We start from the raw sequence: 26,229 nt of genomic DNA on the forward strand, positions 1-26,229 counted from the left end.
AGCACTGTGTCCCCAGTAGGGTGCAGAATTTCAGGTTCAGTAGACAAGCATAAGGGTTTTAGGGCCTTTGAACAGGCCAATGCCCCATCAGTTTTTTAATTTTCCATCCCACTTGCCTGGCTCCTGGGGCTCTGTTTTTCTCTTTGACAATCTCCAACAGGATTCCGAATTCCCCATTGGAAGCTGAGCTCCATATCCTCAAGGACCATGCCCCCTGAGCTAGTTATGAGTGCAGCTAATAGCTGGTGGCGGCCCGTTGACCTCCCTGTTGGCCCTGCATCAGCCTGTACTTCCACCTTGCAGCTGATGGAGGATCCTGTGGAAGGGCTCGCTCACCCCAGTGCAAGTGGCTGCCTGTTTCGGAGAGGGTTGAGAGGGGACGCATACTTTCTCCTCTCCACTGGTGACCAGCTGAGCTGACACCTCTGAGCAGAAGTTCCTCTCTGTGTTCCTGCTGATGTGCTGAGCTCTGAGTTGGTCATTGGTTTTCTCCATGCCTTCTCCAGGTTCCCAGGGGTCACCATTTTCTTTCTAGTTAGCCCCACTCTAGAAGAGATTTAGGGGTGAGAGAATAGGAGGAACATGTGTTAGCCTCATTAGTATCTTTGGTGAAGTGTGAGGAGAAAGAGGTAGCTATGCGTGGTAGGCAAATGAGACTGTTAAGGGAGAAAAGTATGTCGATCCCTGTTATCACCCATAATTGCAGATGGCAAAAATCAGTTCTTCTCAGCAACATCACTGACTGCCCTGCTGAGACACTGGAACTGGAGGGTGTCCTCTGGGAGATAGGCAGGGCATGGTGTGGAACGGCCAGTGTGAGTCACAGAAGGACAGCCAAGGGTGTGACTGGACTTGCAGTCAGTCCTGCCATGGGCATCACACGCAGCTGGTGCTTGAGTGGGCTCACCTGCCTACCTGAGGAGCACGACAGGGAAGGTGAGAAGTGTCTGGAGCCTCTTGGGGGGACTTTTCATCTAGAAGAGACATCCCTATTGGCAGAGTCAGGGCCAGGCTTAGAGCATCAGGTCAAGGCTGCATGGACTTTGGTCAGCTCAGCTTTAAAGAGCTGTGGCTAGAGGAGAGACTCCAGCAGCCTGCAGACCACCTCAGGGGAATGTTGGTGTGGGGGAGGGGGACAGTGAGGGACTCGGTGGCAAGGAAGTGGATAGGTGACCACGAGCTCCTTGCTCTCTTCTTGTCTGCCTCTTCTCCAATAGGCTGAGGGTTCCTGAGGTCCAGGGGCCTCCTCAGAGCCAGTGAGGAATGTGCCTCTTTCAAGGCTGCTTCCTGAATCTCCATCTTCTCTGACTTCTCTAACTCCTTCTCTCTTCTCCCTATAATGCCGTGATTTCTGCCTCCCGGCTGGCTGGGATGGAGCTGGACTGGTTCCTGCTAAATCTCAAATCTAGATTGGCGCAGCAGTTGCTCAAATATTCAATGAATACTTGAAAGCCAGTCATTTCCTCATTTCGTATTCCATTGAGTGCCAGAAATGAAGCAGAGGGGGCTGAACGCTGACACAGTGGGCCGGCCCAAGCCGGAGATTGGGTTCCAGAAAGGCCCAGCTCCATACCAGCTCCAGACCCAGGGCCACCCTGCTCACCCATGGCCCACAGGGGGATGCAGATTGAACTCTTTATTTTGGAGAGTGGCCACCTCGATTGGTAAGGGAAGCAGGGGCAGGGGAGGAGAGGGAAGTCACAGGGAGATGATGGGAAGCACTGGAAACATGGCCGCTCTCTCCCGAGGTCTGGAGGTAAGGCCTTTGTCCGCGTTTCACCTGCAGCGCTTATGTCAATGTATTGGGAGGAGGTAGTTGAACCTCTCACCTTATTTATAGTCCTAGTGGGCATTGTGGGCACTCAGTAAATACAAAATGATGGGTGTGTGGACAGACCATGAGTTATGAGCCTTAGGCTCTAGTTCTTCCTGCTCTGCTGAGAGCATAAACCTGATAAAGCCTGAGAACCATGATCAGGTAAACTGTTCAGAATAGTCAGGAGAGTCCCATCTTCTCAGTGCTTCTGTCCAGCTGTGGAGTTGGCCCCTTAGACAAACAACAGTGGCCTAAGAAGTTGGAATATGGAAGGAGATTCCTATATATGAGAACTGCAGGAAATAATGAACTTCTGGAATTTCCTTGCTGAAAGGGCTGTGTGTTGTGGCCGTGGCATTTGGCTACTGCGTGTATGTCCTATTTCCTGCAACATAAGGCTTAGCTTATCATTAGCGGACAAGCTGGTCTCAGAAGCAGAGCAACTGGGATTGTCCAATGAGTTTCCTTAGCTTATGCCATCCTGCTTACTGGTAAGAGGTTTAGGATAGTGTGTCTGAGCTGCTGTCTGCAGAGCAGAGCGTGTGAGGGGCCCTGTAGATGCTGGAGCTCACAGAGGGACTGCCAGGATGTGCACCTAAGATGATATGTTTGGAGGTTTTCCTTTTTTTTTTTTTTTTTTTTAGAATGTAGTTTTGCTATTGTTGCTCAGGCTGAAGTGCAGCAGCACAATCTCGGCTCACTGTAACCTCCGCCTCCCGGGTTCAAGTGATTCTCCTGCCTCAACCTCCCAAGTACCTGGGATTACAGGAGCCTGCCACCACACATGGCTAACTTTTTATATTTTTAGTAGAGATGGGTTTCACCATGTTGGCCAGGCTAGTCTTGACCTCAAGTGATCCACCCACCTCGGCCTCCCAAAGTGTTGGGATTACAGGCGTGAGCCATTGAGTCCGGCCTGGTTAGAGGTCTTCTAACCCCAGAGAGGTTAGAATACTCCCTCAGGGCCTCACTGTTAGCAGACCCTGGTCTGAAATATTGTGGCCTTAAGTCAGCTTCTTCTCTGTAGGCCATGGTTTTCTTAGCTATAGGCTGAGAAGCTGAGCCAGGGGCTTTCTGAGTCCTGTGACTGTGCAGTCCAGCAGCACAGCCAGTGCAGGACACCACGACCTTTGAACTCCGATTCACTCCCAGCTCTTCCCTGTGGCATCTCTAACAATGTGACATTGTCACCAAGGGTCTAAACTTTGGAGTCAGAGACCTAGGCTCAAATCCAGCTGATAATAAGTAGCTGTTACTTATTAGCTTTGAGAACTTTGGCTACTATTACTCAACTTCTGAGTCCTTCCTTTATCTTTAAAATGAAAGTCATACAGCATGTATCCTATAGAATTACTCTGAAAATTACAGTAAACTTAGGTAAAGCCCTCAATACAGTACCTAGTCCTCAATAAGCATTCAATAAATGGGTTATTTGTATTAGTGACAATTTGTATGTGGTTCACAGTCACTGCACGTGTCTGAACCTTAGATTTTCTTTCCGTGATTGGACCAGTGCTTCTCTGACTAGCCATCCCTGGGGACATCGAGAAAGAGCATGTATTCTGGGGGTAGGGACTTGGGGTGTAGCCTGTAGCAGCTTGCAGAAAGTCTGGCATTTCTTTGAACGCCTGTTTAGTTGTAAAATCTACTTACAGTTGGCATCCTGTATAAGGATCCGAGTTTGTTGGTTGTAATATAAAAACTTTTAACCCAATCTTTGAGTAAAGTTGATGTTTCAGGGTGAGGTAGCCTCAAATATCCCAAAGGTCACACAGCCACACCCCTCTGGGCTGGAGGTGGGATTGAACAGTAGTTTCAAAGGTCCCTTCCAGCTCTGACATTCCAGGCACTTAGAGTAAGTGAGTCTCATCCTCAAAGGACCTAAGGTTAGTACCAAAGAATTCTAAGGGAACCTGAGAAGCAGGACCCCTGTGCCCTGTCCCTGGTGAAAGTGGACAGGGCTGGGTGGAAGTAGAACTGGCAGAAAGAGGGAGAAGATACAACCCTCTGCAGTGAAGAGTGAAGAAGGCTGGAGGAAGAGCCGGGCTGTGTCTGGGCCTGACTGTCACCCCTCCGGCTGATGGCCTTGGCAGGATTGGCTTGGCAGCTCTCCACCTCTCCAGGTAATTTCCAGGAAACACTAAGCCATTGTTTCTCATCCCAGCTGGAGGCTGTCTGGGAAGGAGCCATCGTATCTCAGGAGGGCAGTGAGGGCAGGGGTGAACTGCATGTGGAAACGTAGAGCTTGTCACACTGCCAAGGCCTCCTGGCCGTTCTGATGCAGCACCTAAGGCTGGGGTCTGGGCTTGTGCCCAGCCAGTGGGAGGGGAGTTGAGGGAGTCTGGAGAAGGGCAGCAAGTTTTTGGAGAGAACACAGAGATTTCTGGCCTGTGAATGGGAACAATCGCTAACTACAGTCTGGGAACCTCTCTGTGTGTGGGGAGAGGCTATCTGCTGATGGTGGTATCAGCCTTGCACATATTTGCCAGAGATTAGCCAGTATGCACCGTCTCTCACTCAGGCATGAGGGATTGAAATGAAGTCACCTCGTTTGTTTAGGGCAAATGTAAGGGTTTTCCCTGGGCAAGGGATTGATGACTTAGTCAAATTTATGCTCAGCAGATGTCATGACAATAAAATCTAAGTGGATATCAATACATTTGTTACACTGAAAATTTACTGCTGTGTATGGAATATGTTATAATAAGATTTAACACATATCTTTTTTTTTTTTTTTTTTTTTTTTTGAGACAGAGTCTTGCTCCACTGCCAAGGCTGGAGTGCAGTGGCACTATCTCAGCCCACTGCAACCTCTGTCTCCCGCGTTCAAGAGATTCTCCTGCCTCAGCCTCCAGAGTAGCTGGGATTACAGGCGTCTGCCACCATGCCCAGCTGACTCGCATTTTTGGTAGAGACAGGGTTTCACCATGTTGGCCTGAGTGATCTTGAACTTCTGACCTCAGGTGATCCCCCCGCCTTGGCCTCCCAAACTGCTGGGATTACATGTGTGGCTCACCATGCCCAGCTGTAAGATTTAATATATCTTGATAAATCCTTTATAAGCATGTTACCAAGTTGGATTTGAAGTTCAGAAGGACTGGATTCCAGTACTGCTTTATTAACTATATGACCTTAGGCAAGTCTCACCTGGTCTTTGAGCCTCAGGTGTTCTATCCATAGAGTGGGCCATAAAATATCTTAGTATGTTGGCTGGGTGTGGTGGTTCATGCCTATGAATCCCAGCGCTTTGGGAGGGCGAGGTGGGCAGATCACCTGAGGTCAGGAGTTCTGGACCATTCTGGCCAACATGGTGAAGACTCCATCTCTACTAAAAATACACACACACAAAAGTTGGAAATAGTGGTTCGTGCCTGTAATCCCAGCTACTCAGGAGGCTGAGGCAGGAGAATTGCTTGAACCCAGGAGGCAGAGGTTGCACTGAGCTGAGACTGCACCATTATACTCCAGACTGGGTGACAAGAGCAAGACTCCATCTCAAATAAATAAATAATCAATCTTTGTATGTTGTGAAGTTGAAATGGGATATTGACTAGGAAAGTGTTTCATAAGTTGTTAAATAAGTAGCTAATTATTCATTTTGAGTAAAAAACTTTTGGTAACATTAGCTAAGCATCTCCAGCCTCTCGGCCCTCTGCAAGCTAGTCTCATTCAGTGTAACAACTGTATTTCTCTAAAGTTCTCTTGACCTATCCCTTTACCAGATGAGTTTTTTGCTCTCATATACAAGCACCACCATCTCCCTAGATCAGCTCTATACTGGAGGGTTCTCCTGCTTAGATTACCATGGCCTGTTCTCTGTGCTTTACCAAGTTCAGAGATCTTGACTCAGTCTTTGAAGATAACATTGGTCCACTCTGAGCTCTAGTTTCCTCATCCATAAAATAAGGGAGCTGACTAGATGGTTTAGGTCTCCTTTCTTCCCTGACATTCTACAATCCAGCCATATTTCAGTGCACAAACAGTAACCTAGAATCTGAGAAGATTAGAGCAGAGCATATTGCCCAACCAATTATAAGTAACTGATTTAAAAAAAATTTAAGGCCGGGCACGGTGGCTCAAGCCTGTAATCCCAGCACTTTGGGAGGCTGAGGCGGGTGGATCACGAGGTCAATAGATCAAGACCATCCTGGTCAACATGGTGAAACTCCGTCTCTACTAAAAATACAAAAAAATTAGCTGGGCATGGTGGCGTGTGCCTGTAATCCCAGCTACTCAGGAGGCTGAGGCAGGAGAATTGCCTGATCCCAGGAGGCGGAGGTTGCGGTGAGCCAAGATCGTGCCATTGCACTCCAGCCTGGGTAACAAGAGCAAAACTCCGACTCAAAAAAAAAAAAAAAAATTTAAAAGCATAAATTAATAATCTATTCCTTGTGATATATCGGGCAATGTTTGTAGCAGTATTTAAATGAACCAAGACGTTTAAGTGAAATGTGATACCTGTTCCTTCATCATAACTATTATCAAATAGTTACCATTTGTTGAGTGCTTGCTACATGCCAGACGTTGTTAGAAATTACTTTACATATTACAGTTACAATGTATTGGGTATTTTGAGTATCTGCTTTGTGACAGATGCTAATTATACTCCCCTACAGATGTACAGATGAGGTAATTGAAGTTTAGAGAAGTAAATCACCCCAAGGTCATCCAGCCACTAGGTGGCAGTGGCAGGGCTCAAGTCTAGGCCTGTGTAACAAACAGCAAAGCTTGTGACGTGATGCCTCCACCCAAGTCCTCTGTCTTGCAGTCATCACTGTGTTTATTCTTAGGTTGTAAATCTGTTGTTACTACTCTGCTAGGACTGATTGGTTACCCCAGCTGTGTTTATGATACAGTTCTGGACTTGACCCTGAATTAGGAATCGGCCCTCTCTCTCTCCCGTTGAGGTGCCAGCCTGAGAACTGTATGGGAAAAAACCCACCTGGACTTAGCACCTTCCCTCCTCTGGCATGTTGGAGACGCCCAGTCTCCACTCCCTCCTCACTTCCCTCCCTGTGCACCTGCCCTCTCCTCTCTGCGCTAACTGAGGATAGAAGTAAAACCAGAAATCCTTAACGCTGTTTGCCAGGCTTTGGGCTTCAACCAGAGGAGGCAGACTGTGTTGATGGATGTAATTAAAAAACTGCAAACCTGCTTCTCAAATCCCAGGGCCCAAAGGTGTTGATAAACCAAGTTGGCTCATTTTCCTTTGCTGTGTCACATGGGGAAGGATTTGGAATAGAAGTATCCCCAGGACTCTCAGTAATGGAAGCTCGAGTCAACCATGGAGACGCAAGAGCCAGACGCGTGGTGGCAACTGCCTTTGGCCCCAGGGGGTCCAGCAGGAGCTGTGGACGGTGGGGCTGGTGACAGTCTTCACAGTGTAAGAGTCTGGGCTCTTACTGGCAACCACATCACCACAGTCCTCCCGTCAGCCGTGCTTCCTGCTCCTCGTCGCCTTGGAAGACCTGTTCCAGCGGAATGGCTTAGGCTGTCGCTTGGAAAGGAGGACACGCGCAGAAGCACCTTTCTCCTTCCCTCTCCTCCAATCAGCCAGGTGTTAGTTGAGTCACAGGACTAATGTTTCCTCAGGGGAAACAGGCCATGGGACCTGGCCTGTCCCCTAAACTGCAGAGAGGAGCAGGGGCCACATTTAGCAGCCAGGCCTGAGCAGCTTCTCTCACAGTTCACTTGTGCCCATACCCTCAGAATGGAAGGGTCTTCCTAGCAAAGTGTCTTCGGTTCTTGTCCCTTAATATCACCCCCACAGAACCAGCTCCCTGAAGAAAGCAGAGAGGCAGTGTGTGTTTCAGGCCATTCTAGACAGAAGGAATGGGATCTCCAGTCTGCAGGTGGAGAACCTGCTCACAGCCTGCTCCAGGGAAGTGTGTGATCTGCAGAATCCTGAGGTGCATTTTCTTCCTGCACCTTCTCTTCCCAAGTGGGTTTCCGAGGCTTCTCACAGACCAGTGTTGCAGAGCAGGGCAGGGCGGACTCCTGCCATGGAAAGGTGACCCTTTTTACTCCCTCTCCTTTCTGGGTTTCCTCTCAACCCTCTGACCCTACAGCACCAACAGCACACCCCACTGCCATGGGCTGCCCAAACCCATGGCAGCCCTCTCCCCAGCTTCCCTCCCTGCCCCCTGCAAGACTTATGTTTAAAAATAACTCAAATTACCAAATGCTGGCAGAATTGAGGGAGAGGGAAAGAGGAAGAATGAAGTAACTGAAACACAAGGAGTATATTCCATTTACCTTATGGGCAAATGATACTCCCCAACATCCTGCCCCATTAATTTTGCTGTTAATATTTGCCACTCTGCTAAGGGATTAAATGAGTTCGAAGTCAACTTAAGTACTTAGTCCAGTACCTGACAGTAAGTGCTAAGTACATGGCAACTATTATTGGTTCTCTCTTTTTCTCCTGGGATTTCCCCGTTAGCTCTTCCAGGCTCAGCTCTTCTCTGGACAGACCTCATCCAATCGGAGGGCTCCACCCGGGAGCTGGCCAGAGGCAGAGGAGCTGGCATCACTGCACAGGTGGTGGGTCTGGGGCTGACCCAGTCCTCAGATTCTTCCTAGCCTGTGCCTCTGTCTCCCAGGTGTGCCTCGAGGACCAGCTGTGCCTGTCTGATTTGCCTGCCTGGCATTGGTCCTGCGCAGGGAGCCCCAGCAAAAGTCTGGCCTGTTAGATAAGCTTTGCCTCCTCTCCTGGGGACCTGCAGCAGCTCATCGCTGCCAAGGTTTGGCTCCCCCTGCTGGAATCTTTCCTACCTGCCCATATGTCTTGTGGAGAGCTGGTGGCAGTCCTAGAGAAAGGTGCGCTAGGGCAGGAAGTGCCCAGAGAGGCCCTTCAGGCATGTCAGGAGGACCAGAGAAGGAAGGTGGTCTTCCTAAGATCACACAGCTGGTTTGGGTGGCGCCTTTGTAAACATGAGAGTCACTGACTCTTCCGTGCTATCTCACCCTCCAGTGCCATCTGGATTTCTCCTGTGCCCCCTACTTTGATCAAGGTTGCCTTTATTCTTTGAGCCTCTCACAGAAACTTTACAATCATAAAAGCAATAACAACATTAACAATAGCAGCAATCATAGATCGAGTTCCTATTCTGCATCAAAGACTAGGCTGGGGCCGCTTTTCATGCACGCTGCTGACCCTTGTAGCAATCTTGCAGGTAGGACGATATGAGCAGCAGCCCAATTTTACAGATGAATAGACTAAGATTTTGAGAGATTGTCAGTTGCTTCAAGCCACCCCTGGGGACTGGAAGCCATGAGCTCTGTTTTGTTCCCTGAGTCTATTTCCTGGCTTTGGTGGGCTGAGGGTGGTAAGGCTGCCCCTACGGAGTACTTCCACCTCACTCATCTCATAGGGTTTAAAACACAAGGCACAGTTCTGCTTGGCAGAAGGGAGTGGGGGAATGGTATTTGAGAAGGAGATAATAGTGGTAGGAGTTCAATAAGTATACCTGATACCCCAAACTTAGTTCTGAGGGGACGATACCTAAGAATGAAGTGAGCGAACTTTAGAATTATAGCTTGAGTATGCATTTTGTTAATTGAGTGCTAAGCAGGGCTCTGGTTCTGGCTTTAATTTCTTTTGCACATGACTTGTATCGCAGAAGACTTCTCTCAGCCTGTTCTCATCCAATCCCAAATAAAGCAAGAATTCCAGCAGGAAGAAAACAACTCCAGCAGACTAGGCCTTGCTCCTTCACACTGTGTGTGAGGTTAGGTGTGTTGATTTGATCTGTGTGCTTGTGTTGCTGTGTGTGTTTTAAGAGAATTTAAAAATAACTCTCTGCCAAATTCGTGGGCACCAGGGTTGTGTTGCGGAGCAGACATGCTCCTCCCACTCGTGGTCTGCTGCTCTGCTGATGTGGCCCGGCTGGTGTGGGCAGCTCATCTGCCTGCAGAAGCCCAGCCCCTCCTTTAATGTGTTTTCCAAGAGGAAAATCCCAGGAAGCCATGGGGAGCGAGAGGCTGCCTCGTGGCTCAGGGAAGAACTCAGCTGTTGGGACTAGAGAAGGCTGGCTTTGTGTGCTTTCATGTGGGGACCCAGGGACCGGGATCCAAGTCACTCAAGGATGCCAGCAGGAAACCCTGAGACTGTGCCCAGGGCAGGGTATGATTGTGCCCATTTCACAGCCGGGAAGACTGAGAAACCAAGGGCAGAAAGGATGCACAAGTTACACACCAGGTTTAGAGCTAGGACTGGCACCTGTGTATCTAGCACCAAATACCTCCAGGCCCCAAAGGGTAGGTTTGTTATTGTGTGACCTGTTCCCCTGCTCTTTTCCTTACATACTCTCTCTAATGGTCTCGAAGTTCCCTAAACAACAAAATTAAGTGGTGTCATAGTTGGAAAATGACTTTATATTTTGTAATCCAGGTTTCTATTCATTCGTGCATTCCATTGTATTTACTGAAGACTTCCTGTGTGCTCATCAGTATTCCGGGCACTTGGGGATGCAGCAGCAAGTGAAACACACGGGACCTGTGGGCTGGTGCAGCGTATGTCCCAGTGGGGCTGACAGATGTTATCAAATGAACACGTGACTGAAGACTGCCAACCATGATGTGTAGGGCAGAGGAAAAAAGGGATTTGTTGGGCTTCTTACATGGGACCTGGCCTAATCCCAGGTGACAGAAGTCTGTGTTCAGTTTTTCTGATTAGCCATGTCATACTGATTGGAAACACTGATTTCTGTTTTTGAACTGAAGTATAGGATTTAAAATTGTTTTCTTTTTTAGGAGATGGGATCTCACTCTTCCCCAGGCTGGAGTGCAGTGGTGCCGCCACAGCTCGCTGCAGCCTCGAACCCCTGGGCTCTAGTGATATTCCCGCCTCAGCCTTTCCGGTAGCTGGGACATGCACACCACCAAGCCTAGCTAGTTTTTAAAAGAATTTTGTTGAGATGAGGTCTTGCTGTGTTGCCCAGGCTGGTTTTGAGCTCCTGGCCTCAAGTGATCCTCCCGTCTTGGCCTCCCAATATGTTGAGATTACAGGAGTGAGCAGCTGTGTCTGGTCTAAAAGTTGTTTTTCACTGAAACTTCTTAAGCTCCAGTCCATTTGCTGATCTTTCAGAATTACATTTCACATCCAACATGTTAGCTGTTCCTATTTGCTTAGTATAACCTGTAGGCTTGATAGACACACCTTCCATATTTTTACCTAATTCATTATTCTTCTGTCCAATTCAAAATGACCTTCCAGTCATGTTTCCTACTACCAGATCTCTGTCTATGTAGACTTAGATCTGTATTCATGTCTATTCGTCAGCAGTGAACAGCACTGTTTGTTTTTGGATTCATTTCTGCCTTTATAAGCCATAAAATATTCTAATATCTCCATGTGCAAGGTCTCCCAGAGTGTGGGGTGTGTATTCATTCCTAACCAGGGACTTCACTGACTTAAAGGCGTTCTCTTTATCAGTATCTGTCTCAGGCGTCAAATCTCTCAAGTGTTTGTTCATTCTCTTTGGAAGAAAAGATGGAATTAAATTAGATCTTGATTCACCCTCTTCCTCACCTGTCCCTTAAAGCCACACACCACAACTCATTTAAAGCCACTTTTCCACTGGGCAAATGGTTCAAACAGATCTTCTTAAAAGAATACATGCAAGCAGCCAACAAATATATGAAAAAATGTTCCACATCACTAATCATCAGAGAAACGCAAATCAAACCATCATGAGATACCATCTCACATCAGCCAGAGTGGCTTTTGTTAAAAAGCCCACAATAACAGATGTTGGCAAGGCTGTGGAGAGAAAAAGACACTTATACACTGTTGTTGCAATGTAAATTACTCCAGCCACTGAAGCAGTTTGGAAATTCCTCAAAGAACTAGAAGTTGAACTACCATTTGACACAGAATTCTCATTACTGGGTATATATCCAAAGAAAAATCATTCTACCATAAAGACACAGGCACCTATATGTTCCTGACAGTGCTATTCCCAATAGCAAAGACATGGAATCAAACAAGGTGCCTATCAATGGTGGATTGGATAAAGAAAATGTTGCACATATACATCATAGAATATTATGCAGCCATAAAAAAGAATAAAATCGGCCAGGTGCGGTGGCTCACGCTTGTAATCCCAGCACTTTGGGAGGCCGAGAAGGGTGGATCACGAGGTCAAGAGATCGAGACCATCCTGGTCAACATGGTGAAACTCCATCTCTACTAAAAATACAAAAAATTAGCTGGGCATGGTGGCGCGTGCCTGTAATCCCAGCTACTCAGGAGGCTGAGGCAGGAGAGTTGCCTGAACCCGGGAGGCGGAGGTTGCGGTGAGCCGAGATCGCACCATTGCACTCCAGCCTGGGTAACAAGAGCGAAACTCCGTCTCAAAAAAAAAAAAAAAAGAATGAAATCATGTTCTTTGCAGCAGCATGGTTGCAGCTGGAGGCCATTATCCTAAGCTAAATCACACAGAAACAGAAAAATGCCACATGTTCTCACTTCTAAGTGGAAGGTAAACATGAAGTACACATGAACATAAAGATGGACACTCTAGGGATTACTAGAGGGACAAAGGGAGGGGAGCAAGGGCTAAGAAACTATCCATTGTGTGCTGTGCTCCCTACCTGGGTGGTGAGTTTAATCATACCCCAATCATCTGTATCATGTAATCTACCTTTGCAGGAACCCTGTACATGCACCCCCTTATTCTAGAATAAAAGTTATTTTTAAAAAGGACAAATAAAGTAAAAGTTAAAAATAAAGAACACCACTTTTCCTTTCTTCTTGTGTATTTTAAGAAGGACATAAATGAGAGTAGATGGTAAGAGAGAGAGCAGGGAGATAGGGCTAATGTGATGTCTCACAACGTGCCCTGGGGATCCCTGAGGCTCTTCCGGCCACCCTGGAGGGCCAAGTTACTTTTGTAAGAAAACACCATTTGCCGCTTTTCACTCGCATTCTCTTTCGAGTGTACAGTGGAGTTTTCCAGAAGCTGTGATGTCACAACATGTTGGATGTAAAAGTAGACATAAAATCTAGCTGTTTTCTACTAAGCTAGATATTTTTTAAATTTGCATTAAGGAGCAACTGTTCTCATGAAATTATTTTGTGTTTTGGAAAATATATTTTCCTCTTAAAATGTTATTTATGTTAGGCTGTAATGGGCTTACTGATGTTTTAAAATGAATTACTACTTCCCTTTTTTAATTTCCAATACGGTAAATATTAACAGCAATAACTCACAAACAAAAGCTCTTTGGGGGTCAATACTTTTTAGAAGCATTTTGGTCTCAGAGTGTTTCAGAGCTACTGAGAAAGCAGGTAGGGGGGGTCTCCCAGGTGTTAGAAGAATACCAGCTCCTCAAGAATCAGATATGATTCAGAGGAAAAGCTTAAACTCAGGGCGTTGCCGAATTGGTTGTCCACAGTCTGCCCCGAGGTGTGAGTTGCATAGGATGTTCCTTGGAACTGTGAAAATACCTTCTTTCCCTGGAGGAAAAGGTGTGGACAGGGCATCACCTTGTTGCCTCGCTTTAGAGGAGTGCTCCAAGGATCATTCCTAAAGCTCTCCAGGGCTCTGGACCAGCGAGGCAAAGTCGTGCTCCACGTGAGCACAGTCTGTGGAGCCTGGCTCTCATCAGCGCAATTCCTTAGGAGAAACGCAGCACGGGGGTTCTCCATCCATCTGCTCGCTGGGCTTGCGTCTTGCTTTAGGGATCATAAACAGGGCTTCTTCAGCTTAGGGAAGAAAGAGCTGGGTCTCAGGAGGAAATGTCTTTGAGCTCTGGGTGGTAATCCCAGGCCAGATGTGCCAAGGGGTTGGAGCGGCGTTCCAGGCCAGATGTGGAATTGGGAGAGTGCCCAGCCCCTCCGAGGGCTCAGCTCTCTGCTTGACGGGGTCCTCCCTTTGCTCCACACTCAGATTAGAATCTGCAGCTCTGAACAAGTAACAATAAAAGCCTGTGAGTTTCCACCCCTGGCTCCCCCAGGACTCCATTGAGAGCCTCTGCAGTGGCAGCCAGAGGTTTCAAAGGTCACCCCAGCTGGGCGGATTAGAACAACAGATCTCCCGGACCGGGTGAAGTTGGCTGCTCAGCGGAAGGCAAGTTGCAACATCTGTGAGCAGAGTCAGAACAAAAGCCCCTTAACTTTTTTCGGTCTGGTCCTGGGCTCTGTGGCGCCCGGCACTCCTTCGCTCTCCATTCGTGGCTGGACCTTGGACAGGAACCTCTGCAGTGCGGTGGTGGTGAAGTGTGGCTGCCTCGCATCCTGACTTACGTGAGAGCTGCCGGGGAAGGGGCTGCGGTAAGGTGTGTCCTGTTCGCTGGTGTGTGGCCCTGCCCAGCTTTGCTCTGGTAGGTCACAGCAAGTCAGCCTGGCACGGCCGAGGAGCAGCGCACACCGGAATTAGGAGTGATTAGGGAACTTGTCAGGATTTGAGTGCATTGCTGAGAGGATTAAGGTGGGAGAGCGGAGCTGTCAGTGCCTGGGGCACTTGCACGTGGGTGGTTTTGCTGCCTCTGTTGGAGGTAGGGTTCACGGTAGACTGCGGAGCCTGCTTGGGAGCCCCTCCCGCTAGGGAAGGTATGGTATTTCCAGGATGCTCGGCAAACTGATCAGGTGCTTCAAGAAATGACCGTTTAAAATATGTACACTTTGGGTAGTGAAGGGGACAACTGGATTCTCTAACCTTGTTCTGAGGTACTACTTGAGCCCTGATTTTTTAAACTTTTTTTTCTGAGTCATTTGCCTCCTAGTTGCAGTCTCTTTTGGCGATAGTTGAAAGTGTTCCTTTCTGGGCTCAAGAGACAATTTAAAGTGCTTTTGATCAAACTAAAGTCCAGTTAACTCAATGCTGCTTCCGGTAGTTAATAAATTATGTTACTTGTGAAACCTCATTTGGAGATGGGTTTTGGCCAAAGCATCATGGGGTAGGGGGTGAGGGGGAGTTTCCAGCTGTCTTGAACCCCTGGTCTTTTTGACCCTCTCCCCTGTTTTTTCTTCTTACTTCTCTGTGTCTCCCCTTTGATCTGTGTTTAGCTTATATTGAATAAGACCCATAGCTGAGTGTGTTTGATTCTAGCCACTGAGTATTGCTCTGTGAATAGAATAATTATTGCAGAAATCACACAACCTCTCTGGTATTCTTGTTTGGAATACAGTCAACAGGCTCGACAAGGGATTAGAGAGAACAAGGTTTGGTCTAATTTACTTTATTATCATTTTTTATCGATAGAGCATTCCACATATGTCAGTAACCATTAATTGAGTGGCAGGGATCTGTTTATGCTGATGACGGCAGTGGGTGGGGCGATGGGCTGCGGGTGAGCAGAGCTGTTTGGTGTGACTGGGCTCTGGTCCTGCCGCAGGACAGTTGAGTAACTCTCCCCACAAAACTGCCTAGCAAGGGACTAGATGTTCCCTCGCTGTATTGACTTGCCTGTTCCTTTTCTAACCTGAAGCCAGACCTCTCCTAGGGATGGATACTCCTGTCTGATGTGCTCTTGAGACCAAACAGGTGTCTTTTGATGAGTCTGTCTGGGGCCTTCAGGAGATTTCCATGGGCCTCTGGTTTTAGATCAAGAGGACTTTCACAGAGGGTCCTGAGCCACTCCTACCTTCCAGGAGGATCTCATCACTGCTAGCTTTCAGCTCCCCTGAAAGCAAAGATAGAGAAGAGTCTTCTACCTTCAACGCCAGGCCTGAGTGAATGGGGGATAGGGGACATGCTCTGCCCCTCTTCCTCTGTGCAGCTCCCAAGCTTCTGCCTATTGCATTTCTCATTACTGGGGATGGCGAGAAATGCCTCATTCGAGATGTGGGGGCCTCTAAGAAGCCAGCAGGTTTTGACTTTGTAGTCAGGCCTTGGTTTGGTTTTCACTTTTTAGCTGTGTGACCTTAGACAAGAGTAGTTGGCTTTCTGAGTCTCCACGTCTTCACCTGTGCAGGGGTGATCATCAGAGCTGCTCTTTCTGATGAGATGGGTGCCCAGCATGATGTCAGCACATGCACCTTGCTTGTTAAATGGTGCTGCTAGACAGACACAAAGGTGCTGCCGGAAGCTGCCCGTGGGCCTCAGGCCCTCCTCCCCACCTTCTCAGGGAATCCTGCCATCTGCTTCCTGTTGCTGTTTTCCAGGCATCCCACTCAGATACTCTTGCCTGAAGATAATTGGGGCTTCTTGCTGTCCTTGGTGAAAGGGTCTCTATCGATATTCAGGGTTAAGGGACGGGTGTCCCTTTGGGAACTGGATGATAATGATATTGACAGCCACTGCTATTGAATGCCTTTTATGTTATGTTATGGGTTTTACATACACTCTCATTCAAACGTTCCCTTTAACTTTGTGAGGCTGATATGATCATTCCATTTGATGGAGAAAGAGACTGAAGCCAAGAGAGTTGGAGCACTTCCCCTTGCCTGGCCCACAGCTGGAAAGTGGCCATATCCCCAGGTTTGTGGCAGGGCCACGAAAGTCTGATCCTCATGATACCTGTCCCCACCTCCACCCCAAATCTCCATCTGGTCCTGGCTGTCTGTCACTTCACCTCTGTGGGAGAAGAGGAGGGCACAGGGAGCATTGTTCCCACTTGGGTGTGGTCCTGGGTAGCTATGTGGGATATCAGAGCCCCATTCCTTCCACGGCCCTGTGTTACTACACTCACCACCAAACACAAGACACATGCCACACTCAGGTAATTGCTGCTATATACCAAGTATGTGGCTTGGCACGTGGTAGAGATTTAATAAATATGTTTTAATTGAGTGAATGAATATATCTTGATGCTTGCCATTAAAATTATGACTGCTTTTAAATGATTCTACAAACATATAAATATGGCAAAATGTTAATTGTTAAACTAGGTGATAGGTATTTGAGGTACTCATTTTATCATTCATTCTGCTGTTCTGTATGTTTGAAATTTCCCATAATAATTCAAAACTCTTTTTCCCTCTCCTCTACCTTGACCCCTATTAAAATAGAAATGGGGATTAGTTAATATCCCATTCCTGAAGACATGTAAAATTTGTACAAAAATATCTTCTATGAAAATGATTTGTAATCTGTAGACTTAATACCTGGGAGATGTCTTGAGATGTAAAAGCCCATCCTTTGGGTTGTGGGTTTTTTGTTTTCTCCAAATAAATCTGATCTTTAAAGTTCAAAAATAATAGTTTTTTAAAATTTAAATTTAAAATTCCTATATCATCAAATTCATATCATTATTTTCCTTGTAACTATGTATTCATAAAACCACCTGGTATTCCACTGTTATTGACTAGTTCTCACTGTTGAATTTTTAAAGATAGGGTTTAGCTTTTGTCATAAGTAATGCAGATAGTGTTCTTATAAATAAATATTTGGGGCTGTATCTTTGATGCTTTTCCAGTAATATATTTCTAAATGTGGGATTATTGGGAAAAGATATGAACGTATATTTTAGAGTCTTTTTCCAAATTTCTTTCCAGAAAGCCTACACCAGTTTTTATTCCCCACAGAGGGTATAAGCATGCCCATCTCATCATGGTCTCTCCAGCATTGAATGTTATGTTTCTTTTTAAGTGTCATTGAAATGAAATGTTTTGGTTCATTTTTTAAAAATAACAGCTTATTCTGAATTTGCGTCTCCTGTGTACCGTTCAGGTCATATCATCCACCCGTTGATCTGCTGGGCTGCTTTCTTCTGATACGTAAAGACCTCTGTTTGGTGCAAACGTTTTATTGCACGTTATCACCCATCTTTTAATGTTGTTGATAGTGTTACAGGATATTTTAATTTTATACATATGTGGTAGCAGCTCTGAGCGTTTCCCCTTGTTACCCCAGCTTTGAATTTTCTTTCCCACCAGCCGGTTTTACTGCTCACAAGAGGCAAGAGGGCCCAGTGGTTAAGAATAACAGCTCTGGTGCCGGGTGCTTAGGTTCAAATGCCTGTTCTGGCCCCTAGTAAATGCATGAACTTGGACAGATTTCTCAATCTCACTGTGACTCAGGTGTCTAATCCATAAAATGGGGATACCAAGATTATCTGTCTCATAGTGTTGTTTTAAGGAACAAATGGGCTATTTGTTGTTTATAAAGGGCTTGGAGGAGTCCCCCATGTCTAGTTAAGTGCTGCACAAGGGTTTGCTTTTATTGTTACCTACTGCAGGGAGCCTGTGAGGCTTATCATTTGGAAAGTAATTTTGTTTCCAAAGTTAATATCTTATCAGTGAAAGAGAAAGTTGGATTTATCAAGCAGGGGATGTGCCCTCACACAAACAAGCCTAGTCACTTTGTTACGTTCATTTGAACTTCAAACGATATATCCCCATTTTATTTTTGTTAGAGATTATTAAATTTAAACAAACTAATGACATGCCGCAGAGGGCACTGTTCATTTGCGTCGCTTTACCTAACTCACAGCATAGGACTTAAGTGTGTGACCAGACAGCCAAAGAAAATGAACAGAAAAAACAAAATTTAGGAATATGGCTTCTCTTCAGTTCAGCAGATGTTGTGTCTCACGTCTGGGCCAGTCACCAGGGATTTTGTGGTAAGAAATGATCATCAGCCTGGAACTGTCCCCACCTGCGTTGGAACCTGGGACAGGGACACTTAGGATGTATTCCAGGTGGTGGCAGTGGTTATCCAGTGACCTTGACTGGAGTCTGACCTCCTAGCTTCTCTTAACTGCAGCATTTTCCCAGCCTGGTTCTTCAGATTTTTCTATGGCTTTTAGAAATCCTACCTGCCCTCCCCCCTGCACCCCCCCCCCAACCGCCGAAACTGTACCATCTTTCCAGCAAATCTTCTCTCTGTTTACAGGAGCCAGAGACCACTTCTGTCGTTTGCAATCAAGAACTCAGATATGTACTTACAATAATTCCACTTTTGGAATCAATCCTAAGGAAATCTTTAGGAGTTCAGGCATAGATTGCAGCACACGTGGGCTCATCAGCAGGCATCATAAAAGATTTAGAAACTGTCCAAATGGCCAGCAATAGGGAGATAGTTATGTAAGTCATACATCAATATGATAGATATTTGAAAATCAAATTTCTTAAGAGCAATTCCACCCCTACCCCTTATTTTAAGAAAAGTTGTAGGGAAAAAATAAAAAAACACCTATGTACATAGTATGCTTTCAACCATTTAAGATATATGTTTTTCTATATTGATAAAAACAAAATTGGAGGGAGATGCACCACCATTCTGTATAGTAGAATTATGGATATTTTCACTCGAGAAAACTTTATTTTACATTCACATTTTCACACTTTTAAAGAACTCTGGAGCCTGATAAATCTGGGTTTAACTTCTACTTCTGCCACTCAGTAGCTGTGTAATGGGCAAGTTACTCCACCTGTCTGAGTTCAGCTTCTTTATTTGCAAAATGATGACTATACATACTTCATGGGGTTGTTCTGAGCATTAAAACAAATGAGATAATGTATCAAGTGCTTGATACAGTGCCTGGAACAGAATGTATTCTCAACTTACTATTTTTACTTACTGGTATTTTTCAAGTTTTATGATGAAATGTATTTAAAATGGAGAATAAATATCACCAAAGAGTTGACCGTTGCTCCAATGGGTCATCATCTGTTACTTCTCATGTCAACCCCTTGTTCTGCTACCCCTGCCAGCCCATCACATCTTATTTAGTCCCCAGTAGGCCCTGGACCAGGAGTCAGGGCTTGAAGTATTCTTGCCAGTGATGCCATCATTTTGCTGTGTCTCCTGGGGCAAGTGACTTACCCTCTCTGGGCCTCAGTTATAAACAGAGGCATTAACCTAAATAATCTTTAAACACCTCCCTTCTCTGATGATCTGTGATCTTGGAGCCCTGTTCACAATCTGGTCCTCAGAGGTGGGATGTCCCCCCTTGCCTACATCTTTCCCTTCATTCAGCCAAGACTCTCCTCTTGCCTCACCCAGGGTCCTTGCCATATTATCCCCAAACTACCTTCTTCTCTTGGAATATGGATCCCATTTTTCTACAGCCTGTGAGCTCTTGCAGTTCAGGCTAAAGCAGCTTTTACTTTCTACCAGAGGTGCTTAATGTAGATGTTGGTACTGAAGAGTCAGTGACTGTTAAATACAGATTATAGATACCTATTACAAGAACTGTGAAAACCAACTAGTTACTCCATTTTTGTCCCCAGCCTAGAAGAAGGGGACAGTGAGAAGATGGGAAGGTCCCCCGAGGGCTTGAGGAGGCAGGGCATCACCCTGGGAGCTGGAGCATTTGTCTGGGATGGGCTGTGCCTTGTACCAGCACTTCGTGTGTAAAAGACAAAGTCCCTCATCGTCAGAGAGGAGCTACGGGTGGACACTGGCCTAAATGCACATCTGCTCCACTTAAAAGCCACACCCCCAAGTTGGACACACCTGATGCCTGAAGGGAAGACAGGGCTGTGCTTTGTCTGATCTGATCTGTTCCTCTTCTTTCCTTTTTGCAGACCATGGGGGATGTGAAGCTGGTTGCCTCGCCACACGTTTCCAAAACCTCCCTCAGTGTGGACCCCTCGGGAGTTGGCTCCATGCCCCTGATGGAGGCCCCTGCTTTCATTTTGCCCCCTCGGAACCTCTGCATCAAAGAAGGAGCCACTGCCAAGTTTGAAGGGCGGGTAAGAAGTGTGGCTGGATGGGGAGGCTGTGGGGAAGGATGGGCAGGGGCCACTGCTCCTTGTCAAGCCTTTTCCTAGGCCAACTGGATCTAGTAGAAGGCTCAATTTTCCTTTGGATCTTCATGTAAAATGAATCCGTGCCACTTTTCCCTCTTCTCTTTGTTCGTGGTAGGCTTTGGTCCGTGCTGGAGAACTTGGCGGTGGGGAGGATGCTTCAAGTTGACCATCCTGTGATGTTTTGCTGTTAATGTAGGTTGTGTTCTGGGTACATGCTATGTAATTACAGAAAAAGAAGACATGGTCCAGTGGCAGGAAGTTACAGCTTGGGTTTATATATTTCCTCAAATCTGGACAATTGAGAATTGACTTCAATTTTTCACTTGCTTTTTCCCTAGAAGGAGTATTTAGTTAGCCAACCTTCTTGTACATCCACTTGGTATACGCAGAGCAGTGATAGGACCTCTTATTTCACTTCTGTCACCTGTCATAAATGAATATGGTCACTTGCCCTTACTGGGATGCCACTTCTTCTGTAAATAGGCATGATTATTCCTTGTCTACTTAAAGGAGAAGAGAACACTGAAGAATAGCTGCACTGTGACTCTGCAGTCTAAGAGGGAGCTCCTGAAAGCTTGTAGGAGGGGTCAGGTGGATCATTCTTTCTGAATGATGCTGGACCTTACCTTTGTGTAAGTGGTGGGTCTGGCTACATGGTTGTTTGGAGAGCTTGCAGGGGTTGCTGCCTTGCAAATGGCCTGGGGCTGTACTGAATTGTATGTTGTGCACAGACCTGTCTAGTCAAGACTGTTTGCTAATGGTTCTGACCTACTAGTCCTTTCGTATCTTTTGCCAGAAGAAGATTGTTGGGGATGTTAGTGATGTTCCTAGGGAATCTTCTTCTCTCTGGGCACGACCAGGATGAGGGCTGTCTTCTGTTGCCCTGACTTTGGTCCCCCCTGTCCCCTTATCCTCATAGCTAACAGGAAAGAAGCAACAGGAAGAATCAGGGGAGGCTCCTAACTGGCTTAGATGGCCATAAAAAGGAATAAAGTACTGACTCATGCTGTAACATGGATGAACCTTGAAACAGTATGCTGAGTGAAAGAAGCCAGACACAAAAAGCCACCCATGATAGGATTCCATTTATATGAAATGTCCAGAATGGGAATATCTGTAGAGACAGAAAGTAGATAGGTGGTCACCAGGAGCTGCGGGGGAAGAGGGATGGGGAGTGGCTGCTTATAGGTTCAGGATTTATTTGGTGCTGATGAAAATGTTGCGGAATTAGTAATGGTGATTGTACAACTTTTGAATGTACATTGCTTACAAAATACTGAATTATACACTTAGAAAATTAAAAAGTAAAAAGCATTTGAGAAACAGCTCAGACGGCAAAATGGATCTTGTCCGCACATCCCCCACCCTGCCATACTGCTTCTGAGACATAAACTCCATCCTCAATTCAAACAAATGTGGAGAGGAAGACACGACAGCCTCCATGTCATGTGATGATGCCTTTGCTTCCTTTGCTGACCTTAGGGTCATGAAAGAACCATACCTTGAGTGACTTGATTTGGAGCTTCCATCGCCTGAGCACCGGCCAGGAGCCAACACACTGGAGTTCTCTGTCGCTCAGTGCCCTCTGGTTGGCGAGTCATACCTTCTATGTAGCTAAGGTTTCCTTCTCTGAGAAAAGACAACTGGCTGTTCCTGTATTTCTGGCCTATGGGGGTGTAAGAAGAAAAGTTGGTAGATGGTAAAAGTCCTTCATTAAGTTAGAAACTATGCTTTGGTAAGAGTATTTTTCTCAAGGAGTTGAAATTTACGTAACATAAATTTAACAATTTTAACGTGAACAGTTTAGAGCAATTTAATTCACAGTGTTGACTGCAGTATTCTTCAAATGTAGCTTTCTCTGTCTGCAAATTTTATTTTTCTTATCTGGATGAAATAGTTGACTCTGTATATTACATGTAGATTATATGTCAAAATGCACGTGTCCTTATGAGTCAGACTGCAGTGCTATTTGACCACTTACCGCCTGACTTGAATCAGCCCAGAACAATGCCTTGGCAGCACACTGGTGTATACAGAAGAAAGACCATTCCAGACAGTTGTCGAGACCATCTGGCTGTCTTGCAGAGGCAAACCCAGAGGGAGAGACTGTAGAAGAAAATGCCCTGGGAGCTAGTGTGCTGCAAGTGTATATTGTTAATGCCACAAAGAACACAAAGAGACTTTTGCCTCAGGAAAGTGCCACCTCACGTGATCCCAGAAGAGAGCCGGTTGTTTTGATACCAAAGATGAAGTTGAACAGGGGGTGTTTCTGCTGGTGCCCTCAGAGAAGTAAAAAGTTAGGTGGTGTTAGCCTGAGGTGGCATGGGTTGTGAGCAGGAGTTGCTGGTTATAAATAAGCTCCAGACACTTAAAACCTGCAGTTCTCTATTGGGCATAGTCAGCGGTGATCTGCCGTCAATGCGTGTTAGCCTTCGCTGTTGGAGCTGCGTGGCCTTGCCTGTGGCTGACCCCTCCCTCCAGGATCTGTGACATATCCTGTTCTAGGCACTCCGTCATCACAGAACCAGTCCTGGTATCAGTCTCAGGATGGCCTCAGGACCTCAGTTCTCTGATAACTGCGCTCTGGCAAAACCTCTTATGAGTGAGTAACTTAAAAACTATTAGCCCAGCATGGTGGCTTATGCCTATAATCCCAGCACATTGGGAGGCCAAAATGGGTGGATCACAAGGTCAGGAGTTTGAGACCAGCCTGGCCAACATGATGAAAGCCCATCTCTACTAAAAATACAAAATTAGCTGGGCATGGTGGCACACACCTGTAGTCCCAGCTCCTTGGGAGGCTGAGGCAGGAGAATCGCTTGTACCCGGGAGGCAGAGGTTGCAGTGAGCCAATATCATGCCACTGCACTCCAGCCTGGGCGATGGAGCAAGACCCCATCTCAAAAAAAAAAAAAAAAAAAGTATGCCTTCGAGTAACTTCTCGGACCCAGGCTGCTCCCCGTCACAGCCTGGACAGGATCTTCTTCCTGGCTGCTGTCCGCAGCACCTCTGCCTGCTTTCCTCTGTGAAGTTGCCCTCAAAGTGGAGGGTCGTAGGATTTCTCAGCTTCTTCTGAAAGAGCTTCAGGGACCCTCCCATCACTGAGAAACACAGTGGACACCATAGATGTGACAAAGTTCTAAAGATTAGTTTCTTACTGCCTTTGGAGCTGCCAATCGAAAGCTCTTCAAATGTGTGCTGTTGGTTTTTATTCTTGCAAGAGTTAAAAACTATTGGCTTCTCTGCCCCATTTCCTTTTTATCCCTATTTTTAGACAAAGGACTTAATGAACCACTTCCTTCAGCAAAGCTCATCTTTCTGTCTAGAGACTTGGGTGATATTGAGATGGGACAGTAGGCACCCTCTGGTGGTTCCAGCCTCTTTCTGAGGAGCTCTAAGCCGTGAGATGCTCATCTCTGTGGGCTTATTCCCTCACAGCCTTCAGGGCTTTTCCACCTTGTGGCAGAAACACAGGGCAGCCAACACATAACCCATGACCAGGCCCCTTTGCCTTTGCCCTGTTCCATGATGGGGCCCACTGTAGAGGCTTCTTTGCAGCTAAGGGTAGCCCAGTGACACATTTGGGCTGAAGTCAGCTAGGGAGCTTCTGGGAAAGCCCTTGCTTTCCTGATTGAAGGAACATAAAAAAACAACACTAGTGCTCTCTTATTCCACCCTGCCCTTGCTTTCTGCCTTGAACACAGGTGTGTTGCCTGGTGCTTGGACAGCCAGATTAAAACCATGAGGCCACAAGCCTGCACACTAAGGATTGGAGGGGAGGCAGGCAGGGGGACAGCAGTGAAGGGAGTAATAAGAACCAGCACCTAAGAGACATAAATCCTAAAGTTCAAAGGCTTTCCAAGATACAATCTTTGACTGCAGTGATTCACACAGAAAATGTTACAGAAAGTATTACTAACTGATAAATACCTTGTGAGGTGCATGTGGAGCTAGTGTCTCCTTCAATGATGGGAATTAATAGGAGAGAAGACGTTGAACAGAGAACTAAAAGACTCTTTCAGACTTTTACCAAATCTACTAACGGAGATGGAGCTTCCTTATTCTGAGTTGAATTCGGTCCTGCAGTTAAATCATTCTAGAAGAAGTCATTCATTCTCTGGCTGTGTCCATTAGGCTTGAACCAGCAGGGACTGGGGTTTATGAGAGGAAGTCAACAACTACTGTTTGATTAGTGTCTACTGATTTGACCTAAGCTTCTCTCTCTCTCTCTCTCTCTGTCTCTCTCTCTCTCCCCTTCTTTTTCTCTCTTTCTTCTTTCTTTCTCTCTTTCTTTCAGTTTGCAGCCCAAAGCTTCAGGAGACTTTATTTTGAGGAATTTGTAAGACTATCTCATTAAGACGTTTAGACCCAGACAACCAGAGCTCTTTCCCTTGCCCACAATCTAAAGCCCCTGTTCCTTTATCCAGCTGTTCCCTCTCCACAGAGCAGCAGAGCAGGGGACCAGGGGATATGCCCACTGGAGCCAAACCGCCTGCATGCGCTGGGCACCCAGGAGCCAGGAATTTTTTACCAAATGGCCCTGAGCATACTTCTAACACCTGCGTAGGTCTCCTCCCATGAAAAGATGTTGCTAGGCCTGGGTGGTAGGGTCAAAGGGCAGCTGTTTGCTCAGAAGGACAGTGAGGTAGACGAAAATTCAGATGCGGGGTTCTGTGGTCTGCTCACGTGCCTGGTAAAACAGGATGTTAAGTAGCGTGGGACGAGAGGCACACAGGGCTGCGCCGCTGCCTGCTGTTCATTGCTGGGCCTCGGGTGGTTGGAGGCTTCCGTGTACAGACAGCCTGGGCTCCACAGATGCCAGGGGCTGGCGGAAACGCCCCTAGCTGTCCTGTTGCCCATGTCGGCAGCTGAAGTGTTGATGGACTGCTTTCCCCACCACAGAGTCAAGTATGAAAAGAGAGCAGTGGTGGGAAAAGTGCTGAAATTACTGGAGATTTCTTCCCCTCTACCGTGGAATATATTCTTAACAGAAAAAAAGCAAACATGGTGACAAGCCCTGGCTGTGCCGTGACTCCGACGAGCTAATACTTCAGCGCCTCTTGAGAGGTGCGGCCGGAATGAGGTTTCAGCTCACACCGCTGGCCTCAGCGTCGGCTGAAGTGGGCTTCATGGTAAAGAGCCCACCTGGCCCTGTCAAGGAGTGTTTCTGTCTAAGCCGTGGAGGTTGGAGGAGGGGAACATGGGCAGACTAGGCCATGGAAGCGTGAATCGTTCCCGAATTTCCACTTCAAACAGTGCTAGTATCCTCCTCCCAGTAACTTTCAACTCAGCTCACTTCCAACTCAGAAACAGTCAGCCGCCATGTTTAGCACTTTGAGGAATGTGAAATAAATGTCTGGTTTGCTTTCTGTACTCAGGAGTCTTTTTTTTTTTTTTTTTTTTTTTTTTTTTTTTTTTTTGAGACGGAGTTTCGCTCTCCTTACCCAGGCTGGAGTGCAATGGCGTGATCTCGGCTCACCGCAACCTCCACCTCCTGGGCTCAGGCAATTCTCCTGCCTCAGCCTCCTGAGTAGCTGGGATTACAGGCACGCGCCACCACGCCCAGCTAGTTTTTTGTATTTTTAGTAGAGACGGGGGTTTCACTATGTTGACCAGGATGGTCTCAATCTCTCGACCTCGTGATCCACCCGCCTCGGCCTCCCAAAGTGCTGGGATTACAGGCTTGAGCCACCAAGCCCGGCCTGTACTCAGGAGTCTTAATGATGTGGTTCTGGAAAAGAATGTGCATATAGAACGGCAAGATAAGACA

The 26,229-nt window shown here is 46.7% G+C and overlaps 1 protein-coding gene across 6 annotated transcripts in view; it reads left to right on the plus strand.

Annotated features, from left to right (window-relative positions):
• MYLK (myosin light chain kinase) overlaps nucleotides 1-26,229 on the plus strand; it is a 224,195-nt gene that overhangs the window by 16,982 nt on the left and 180,984 nt on the right. For 2 of the 6 annotated variants that reach the window (XM_039477689.2, XM_039477687.2), the window contains one exon: nucleotides 20,235-20,402. In XM_039477689.2, the coding sequence (XP_039333623.2) occupies nucleotides 20,238-20,402 (165 nt within the window). In that variant the 5' untranslated portion in view covers nucleotides 20,235-20,237. Of the gene's footprint in view, nucleotides 1-3,677; nucleotides 3,940-13,664; nucleotides 14,099-20,234; nucleotides 20,403-26,229 lie in introns of those variants that run through there. The other 4 variants (XM_074404231.1, XM_039477688.2, XM_039477690.2 and 1 more) reach the window with 4 other exon arrangements.

The sequence above is a fragment of the Saimiri boliviensis genome, chromosome 8 (genome assembly GCF_048565385.1).
Source record: "Saimiri boliviensis isolate mSaiBol1 chromosome 8, mSaiBol1.pri, whole genome shotgun sequence".
Taxonomy (NCBI): domain Eukaryota; kingdom Metazoa; phylum Chordata; class Mammalia; order Primates; family Cebidae; genus Saimiri; species Saimiri boliviensis.